General features: G+C 35.2%; 1 protein-coding gene across 1 annotated transcript; it reads right to left on the reverse strand.

Annotated features, from left to right (window-relative positions):
* Nucleotides 1-69: 69 nt before the first annotated feature.
* On the reverse strand, nucleotides 70-744 carry LOC142171832 (uncharacterized). The gene has a single exon (XM_075235538.1). The coding sequence runs from the start codon at nucleotides 742-744 to the stop codon at nucleotides 70-72; it is 675 nt and encodes a 224-aa protein (XP_075091639.1).
* Nucleotides 745-9,678: the final 8,934 nt, after the last annotated feature.

Below are 9,678 nucleotides of genomic sequence, written 5' to 3' on the forward strand. Positions count from 1 at the left end.
ACCTTTAGCCACCAACCCGACTTTGTATCTTTCACCCTCACCTAAGGCTGTGTACTTCACCTTGAACACCTATTTGTATCCAATGGGCACCTTACCAGCAGGTAATTCTACTATAGACCAAGTATGATTGTCCTCTAAAGCTGAGATTTTAGCTTTCATAGCTTCAATCCATTTGGGATCCTTGACAGCTTCAGCATAAAACTGAGGCTCCACAACTGCAGAATAGGAAGACAGAGCTTTGGCATAGGAGTCAGACACATTCTTATAGCTGACATGTGCAGAGAGAGGATATGAGTAGTTAGCTTTTCCATGTGGTTTGGTGGTGTAATCTTTCAACCATATATGAGGTTTACTAGGTCTTACAGATCTTTTAGGAGATGAGGATTCTTCCATAGAATTAACATCAATAGAAGGTTGATCAGTAGACTTAGCATAAGTAGGCTCAACCACTATATATGACTCAAGCTCAGCAGTTGCTAGAGTGGTTTGGTTTGGGTTGTTGTTAGCTATAGGAGCATAAGCAATGAGTGCAGTAGATGAAGGAGAGGATATAAAAGGAGATATAGGAGGATATATAGAGGTAACAACAGGCAGTGACATTTGAGGTATGCCAAGTACAAGAAACAAAGGAGGTAGAAGAGCTGGATGTTGGAAGGAGAAGACATTTTCTTTAAAAAAAACATCTCTATTCACCAAGAATTCCTTGGTATGAATGTTGTATATTCTGTACCCCTTCTGAGTCATAGTGTAACCAAGGAAAACAGCTGGTGAGGCTCTAGGTGAAAATTTGTCACCTTTTTTTTTTTACATCAGTGGCATATCCTAAACAACCAAAAATCCTCATGTGATCTAAGGAAGGAAAATGACCAATTAACAGTTCAAAAAGAGTATTTCCTTGCAACACCTGTGTTGGTAGTTTGTTAATGATATAGACTGCTGTTGATACACATTCCCTCAGAATCTCAATGGAACACCTGCTTGAAACCTCAGTGCCCTAGCAGCATTGAGTATGTGTCTATGCCTTCTCTCAGCTACTCTATTTTGCTGTGGAGTATAGACACATAAACTCTGATGGACAATACCTAAGGACTGCATCAGTTTTGTCATCTAAGATTTGAAGAACTCACAATCATTATCTATTCTCAGATATTTCACAGTGGTAGAATAGACATTCTTAACCATAATGAAGAACTGTCTAAGAATAACAATTACCTCAGCTTTAGAAGGCAATAAGAAAATTCAGGTAAATCTGGAGTGATCATCCACTAGTGTGAGAAAGTGCCTTTTCGCATCACGAGTAGGGATCCTATAGTGACCCCAAGTATCAGCATGAAGTAAATAAAAACAAGCAGTAGCAAGAGAAGTGCTAAGAGGAAATGCAAGTCTTGTTTGCTTAGCAAGAGGACATACAGTACACCCCTTAGTCTCACTATTACACTTCAAATGTTGAAAGCAACTTAACTTTTTCGGAACTTCAATTTTCACATGACCTAACCTCATATGCCATAGGGACACATTTGACCTATCATACTTTATTGTATTTACAAAGGATCTTGATACACCTGACTTCTTATTCTCTCATTCACTTGTTTGCTCTTTGTTGTCTGATATATAGATGTAGAGGCCTTCCTCCTCTTTACCAATCCCCTTCACCTTCCCATTTAAGAGGTTCTGGAAAAGGCAGAAGTTAGGTTAGAACAAAGCTAAACACTTAAGCTCCTTTGTTAACTTTGAGACAGACAAAAGATTGTATTTGAACTCTAGTATATGTAACACATTAGTAATTTTCTTGCCTTGAAGGACACTTGCAAATCCTGTATGACTTACACTTGCTATCCATCCTGCAGGTAAGTGTACTTTTCCAATACCAGATTCACCAACAGTCTTAGACTATTCTAGAACTTTAAGACTTTTTACCATGTGGTTAAAAGCCCATGTATCAACTATCCACCTAATTTCAGCTTCAGTAACTACAGAGGGCGAGATCATACATGCAGACGTAGCATTACTGGGTTGATCACCTTGAGTAGTAGAGGTGACATTGGACTTGCCTAACAGATGAAATATCTGATTGCATTGATCAATTGTGAATAAGAGACTCCTGCAATTACTCCTTGACTACCCTGACTAGTGGGAGTAAAACTACTCAGTTGGGAATTTCCTGTACAATTGGCTACTGCCTTAAAGCCTCCATTATTTGAACCAATGCTAGTTCGAGCCCTTGAGTATTGAGGAACATTGTTAGGTCCAGACTTCTTTTTGGACTTGAAATCTACATGATAGCCATGAAGTTTATAACAAGTATCTCTTGTGTGGTCCTTGTAGTTGCAGTAGTCACAAAACAAATTGTTCTTCTTAGGCTTATAGCTAGTAGTAGATTGAGGAGTTCATTTTCCACTAAACATAGCTACTCCCTCATTTACTGTAGAGGTTTGAGTGAAGTTAGCCACAAATCTTCTACTATGTTCTGCTATAATCACAGAATAAGCCTTGTTTATAGTTGGAGTGGGATTCGTCATCATAATTTGGTTGCTAGATTGAGAGTAAGTCTCATTCAAGCCCATCAGAAATTGCAACAACCTGTAATTTCCAAAATGTTTTGCATATCTCTTCGACTCCTCACATACACAACTAGGACAAGGCATGAGTGCAACAAACTCTGCCCAAAGTTCCTTCGATTTTGAAAATTACACTGACATTGGTGAAATGCCTTGGGATAGAGTAGCAATTTATCTATGCAGAAACAAAATTCTAGATCCATTGACTTTGTCAAAACTTTCTCTAAGGTCAACCCACACTTTCTGAGCACTAGATGTATACACCATGCCACTTAGAAATTCATTTCTAACAGAGTTCATGATCCATGACAAGACTCTATCATTATATTTTTTCCACAGTTCATGTAAAGAGGGAGGCAATTTATCCTTAGTGTAATTACCATCAACAAACCCTAACTTGCTCTTGCCAAGTAAGTTGACTCGGATGGAGATACTCCATAAAGCATAATTCTCATGTCCAATTAGCTTAATTGAGATAAGAGAGCTACCAGGAGTATCACATGGTTGAAGAAATAATGGATGATGTTGATCGATGACTACAAAAGATGTAAATGCTTTTGGGAGCCTTGTGTTTAAATTAGCTGTGTCTGAACCTCTAGGTGAACTGTTTTCTTCGATCGCCATTGATGATCAAAATCAAACTCAGTTAATTGGTCTACGAGAAACAGAAATTTTGTTGTTCTAAGACAATTCAAACCCTAGCTCGAATGAATTGATAGCAAGCAAAGACGAGTGAGGAATTCAGATGCATCAATTGTGAAATTACTCGATTGAGTTGAGATTGAGAGAACAATGTAACTTGGATCTATTACGTTGGCTGGTATACCATGTTAAGAGATTGAGATCACCATTGATGCAGAGACGCTCGAGAGAGAAGGAAATGGAAATTTACTGTTCCATTGATAGGTTTGACCGAGAGTTGAATTTATTGATATCGAATCCAGATTATGGTTCTGGAATTGGTATAGGTTCATTGTGTCATTTGGGACTTGCATGCAAAATTTGAGGTCATTCCGGGTTGATTTAGTAAGGTTCGGCATGAGTTTTAGGAGTTTAAAAGTTCATTAGGCTTGAATTGATGTGCGATTCATAGTTTTGATGTTGTTTGGTATTATTTGAGGCCTCGATTAGTTTCGTATTATGTTTTGGGACTGGCTTGTATGATTAGACGGGGTCCCGAGGGCCTCGGGTGTGTTTCCGATGCGTTTGGATTATGTCACGCTCTTATTTAATGTTTCAGTGTCATTTCTTTGGGTATAAAGGGTACTATATTGAGAAAAAGGCCTTTTATTTGTGATTAGATCGGACCATTATATCCGTATCGTAATTACAGATCTGTAACAATAAGAATCATCGAATTTCGAGGTCGTATAAGAGAGTTATGCCCATTTTCGTGTCGGGAAAGATTGCTGGTTTTTGGTGCGAACCTTTGTTCTTCGCGAACGCGAGAGAGGTTCCACGAATGCGAAGAAGGATTTCTGGGTTGACCGTTCAACGTAAAAAATTACTCTTCGCGAACGCGAAGGTGTTCCACTAAGGCGAAGAACAAAAATTACCTGGGCAGTACTTTAAATGGGCAAACCGAGCATTTTAGTATTTTGAGCATATCTTGTGTTCTAGAGCTCTGTTTGAGGTGATTTTTGCGGCGTTGTTTTTGTCTCAATAAGGGGGTAAATATATAACCTTTATTTAGATATTTTTCTATGATTAATTTTGTTGGTTATTATTTTTATCCGTATTTGGATTGTAGAAATTGGGTTTTGAGCCCCAAAGTTATGAAATGGTAAATTCTTGATTTGAGGATCAATTCATGGACAAAATTGGATGCATTTCTGGATATATACTATATAGGTTATATGTAATATTTATTTTTGATAATTTTAGGAATCCGGACGCATGGGCCCAGGGGTTGACTTTGTTGACTTTTCGTGAGGATTTGAGAATTTGTTTCTAATTATTAAATTACGAGTATTGGAGTATATTTTGATTGGTTTGAATGTTGTTTGATTAGTTTCGGATCGTTTGGCATCGGTTTGAGGTGTTAGAAAGACGTTGGAGCCAGTTATCGGATTTCGGAGCGAGATAAGTCTCTTGTTTAACCTTGTGAGGGGAAAACTATCCCATAGGTGTGTATTTGTTATGTGCTACTTGTTGTGGGGTCCATGTACGCATGGGGTGACGAGAGTGCATACGTAGCGAATATCATATTTATTTCCGAGTAGACTTAGGACTTTATCATGCATTATTTGTATTATCTGAATTCAACTTGTTAGTTTAATTACCTAAGACTTATAAATGAAATGTTATTAGAGATCATGTTAGATCGAATCTCATTACCTTCAGTTGTTGGCAAGATATTCGAAAATTTGTAAAAGTCATGACTACTTTACGCTCCCGTTTTTATATTGCAAACATGTAACCCATAATTCGATAAGTTTTTTCTCTTCCTATGGATCTAGCCGAACGCCTCGGCAATATATGTATATATGAGATGCATCCATGGATCGGGTTGTACGGCCTCGATAGTGTATGTACACGACTATATGGATCGGGCCGAACGACCTCGACATAATTCGTGCGTAAAATCGCTAGGAGTCTGAATACCCACGAGATTACCCTCTTTGTTGAACTTAGAAATTTTATGATACTCTCTTTATAAACTGAGATCGAATATTTAGTTGATGGTTTTTATTTGTTGAGATGGAATGTGGAACTTGAGAATTTTTAAACTGATGATATTTTGCTAACGGATTTCGTTATCTACTGTTTCTTGTTCTATTGATCATGTTGTATTTCATGTCTGCTTATGATCCCTGTATTTTATTTATTGAACCACTAGTAAGTGTCGATGTCGATCCCTCGTCACTACTTCTCCGGGGTTAGGCTAGATACTTACTAGGTACGCATTGATTTACGTACTCATGCTACACTTCTGCACTACACGTGCAGGATCTGAGAGGTTCATTTGGTGGTCATCCTGGCGCGTAGGTGCAACTGCTGAGGGTACTTTGTGGTTAGCTGCCTTCTATGCTACGCACCGTAGCCCTCAGAGTGTTTATTTTGTTTATTTACTTTATCCTGTCTATTTTATAATCCAGACAGATGTTGTATTATTATTGCACTCTTTAGCAGATGATCATGCATTTGTGACACCAGGTTTTGGGGATGTTCTAGAATTTATTTATGGTTTTGCTTAACATTGACACACTTTTACTTTATATTTTATTTAAATTGTATGTATCTATGATTTTTGATGCATTAATTTCTTTATCTAATAAGATTCATGGTTTCAAAATTAATAAAATGAATAATTAAGTTGGTAGCTCACCGTTGGCTTGCCTGACATCGATGCTGGGCACCATCACGACCTATAGCGGGAATTGGGTTGTGACATTGTTATTTTTATAGTTTCTTTGACCTTTACCACCTTTTTCCACTTTACTTGCTTTCCCCCTTTTCTTTGGTGGCCTATTTATGTTTCAGCCTTTCTCACGTCTAGGTTTAGTATTTTCTGTTTTTATCTTTTCTCACTATATTATAATATTTTTATTTTCGTATTTGTGAGTACCTTACTTGAGAATATTATATTTTGTAGTTTTATGCACTAGTTAATATTTGAGCCGAACAAACCGAAGTTACCAGACCGAATAAATCGAAATCGAAATCAAAAGGAGAAAAATCGAACCGTACTGAATTTAATTAAGTATGATATTGATATACCATTTTGAGAAATAATATATCAAATCGAAATGTCTAAATATCGTACCACGCTGATCGACGAACGCACCTATTTAGGCTTACGACTCAACATGTCGAAGAAAAATTTATTCAACAAAATTAGTCATACTGTTTGAAGCAGGAACACAATCGCCTTATGAACGCCAAACAGTGTTTGTTTTTCTTTTTCTTTTCCTAAGTTTTTTTTTTGTTAGAACCGATTATGTTCTCAACCTTAATTACTTATCTCATTTATCTCAAAATAATTGATTTTCTTGTTTCTAAATTAACAAATCATTCTAAAATTTTGAGCACTGTAAGAATTATATTCTTTTATGTTACATTTATCATGTCGTGTCGTAGTGGTATGTATTGCAGAAAAGAAACATTCTATAGAAAACCTATAACCAAACTCCAATAAGTAGCTAGGCTTATAAATCTAGAAAGGAAATGACGAACATTGGGTCGAGATTACAAATAATTGCACCACGTGTCTCCCAATGGGACAGGTCTTGGCGGAATGTCTCTATTTTATATGGACTTAGCAAAATGAACCTAGTTTTTTACTTGAACACTATCGTTTTTTTAATATTTATAGTTTGAAAATTTTGTCCCGCGGTAGAAAGTAGAAGGTTAATGACCCATTATAATTAAAATTGTTTGAATATTGATAATTTGTGTATAAATTTTTAGTTCAAACACCAATTTAATAATTTATTTAAAAACTCAGAATTCTATTGTTGGATCTTAAAAAGTGTTGAAAAAGACCAAGTGGTTTGATTTGGTGTTATTTGACTGAATTGGTGATTAGGAATTGCTTATATTGGTATTTGGAAGCTAAATTTATTTCAAATTTGAGATCATTTGGAGCAGATTTGGGGTGGTTTGAATTGAAGTTGCAAATCCGAAAAATACTTTGTTAAAACACATAAAAATTATGCCAATCAGGTAGACTTCAATAAACAACTTAATAAATAGTTAGAGTAAATATAGCATAAACTCTACCAATCCGATAGAGAAATACCTGAAGAGCAAAATCATGCCAACTCGGTAGACTTTGATGAACAACTCAATAGATAGGTAGAGTAAATATAGCATAAACTCTACAAATCCGGTAGAGAAATGCTGAAGAGCAATAACTGTGTGTGGATCCGAGGGTTATTTTTTGAATACCGTCAATTTTGGTACATTCGGCTAAAACTAGCTCCTTAGGAAGCCATTCCTGTAATGGCGTGGTGTAGCCACTTTTTAAAATGGTATTTACCTTTTAGTCAGTGTTTTTAATGTTGAGCAAAAATAGTCACTACTCTATTAAAATTGATACAAAAAGTCATTTTTACCCTTTCTTCATGAGTGATGTGTAAATATTAAGGACATGGTGTCCTTAATTTTATGAGTGTTGTGTAAATATTAAGAACAAACCATGTCTTAGTATTTTACACATCACTCATGAAGTTAAGAGCACCATGTCCTTAATATTTTATACATCACTCATGAAGTTAAGGACACCATGTCCTTAATATTTATACAATACTCGTAAAGTTAAGGACACTATGTCCTTAACATTTACAATGCACACATGAAGTTAAGGACACCATGTCCTTAACATTTATACTGCACATATGAAGTTAAGGACATGATGTCCTAAAGTTTAACAACAGAAGGTGCAAATACAAGTTAAGGACATTATGTCCTTAACATTTACATTGCACACATGAAGTTAAGGACACTATGTCCTTAACATTTACGCTGCACATATGAAGTTAAGGATATGATGTCCTAAAGTTTAACAACAGAAGTTGCAAATGCAAGTTAGTTAAGGACATTATGTCCTTAACATTTATACTGCACAGATGAAGTTAAGGACACCACGTCCTTAACATTTACACTGCACATATAAAGTTAAGGACATGATGTCCTAAAGTTTAACAGCAGAAGGTGCAAATACAAGACACTTTGTCCTTAATATTTACATAACACTCATTAAGTTAAGGACACTAAGTCCTTAATATTTACACAGCACCCATGTCTAGCACTAGGGTATTTTTCTCCGGACAGGTATAAATTTATTAAGCACTGGCTAAAAAATAAATACATTTAAAATAGTGGCTAAAAAATAAAGACATCTCTAATTAGTGATTATTTGTGCACTTCCTCCTCAATCACCCCTGAAACTAGGAAATATGCCCATTACTTATCATGGGCCCATTTGTTCCCCAGGCTGTTATTTGTGTGGGCTAGAATACTCGGGCTCCGAACAGCACCAAAAATTTTAGTTGTTAACACTTGGGATCCTTACACAAAAAGTCGGGCAAGTTTATTATTTTCTTTTTCTATCCAATAACATAGATTATACATTAATTATATATAATTATACATATCATATGTGAATATATATATATATATATATATATATATATATTATATTTTCCGGTAAATTTTAATTCAATCCGATTGGGTGAGTGATTATTAGGTTAAGTCGTCGACATTTTTCATGTACAACTCCTGTAAAGGCTAGCCTTGTGAACAGACAATGGATGTAAAAAGAATTTTAAAAGTTTAGATGCTTTATGCTAAGTTTTCACAAAAGAGTTGTAGACTCGACCATCCATCCACTTGTTTTAAATTCTTAAACCCGTCTCTAGAATCTAACTCATTTGTAATAACTTTACGATGTAGCAAGTTGAGCAAAGACGTAGACACTTGATTGAAATAGTTAAATTTTAACAAATAAAATACCATAGTCAAAAGTAGAAACAAATATTTTCTCTATGGAACAAAACCGAGAGAAGGAAAAATATCCTTCAAAAAAAGAGATAAAGAAATTCATAATGGGGACGATTGTCTCATTTCCCACACCATCTAAAAAACAAAATATTCCAATGCAATATATTAAATACATTAGCTATTCCAATTTATGCGTCCAACTAATATTCTTCTCTCGCCATAAAAGGAATGGCATAATTATTATTTGGAGCGTAAAATAGTTTCTGTTAGAAATAACTTTCAAACATCTTCTGAATATATTTAAATGCGTTGATCTTTGAGAAAAACTACCCTCTATAGCCCCTCAAAATTTTAATATATTTTTGCTCATTGATAGAAAATGGCCTCCGGCCCAAACATATTACATCTAATAACCCGAAATATCTATTTTGTATAATTTTGGTATATGGACAGTCTATTTGGTATATTTATTGTATAGTGATAGTATATTTTGTATATGTTTTAAAAGTGACAGTGTATTTAGTATATATTTTGTATAGTGACAGTCTATTTTTGTATATATATATATATTGTATAGTGATTGAACACAATTAGTAAACATAATTGTGTAATTGAAACAATCGTCAAACAACACGTTACCTCATTAAAACTGAAACTAATTCACAAGCAAGACAAA

The sequence above is a fragment of the Nicotiana tabacum genome, chromosome 17 (genome assembly GCF_000715075.1).
Source record: "Nicotiana tabacum cultivar K326 chromosome 17, ASM71507v2, whole genome shotgun sequence".
Lineage (NCBI taxonomy): Eukaryota > Viridiplantae > Streptophyta > Magnoliopsida > Solanales > Solanaceae > Nicotiana > Nicotiana tabacum.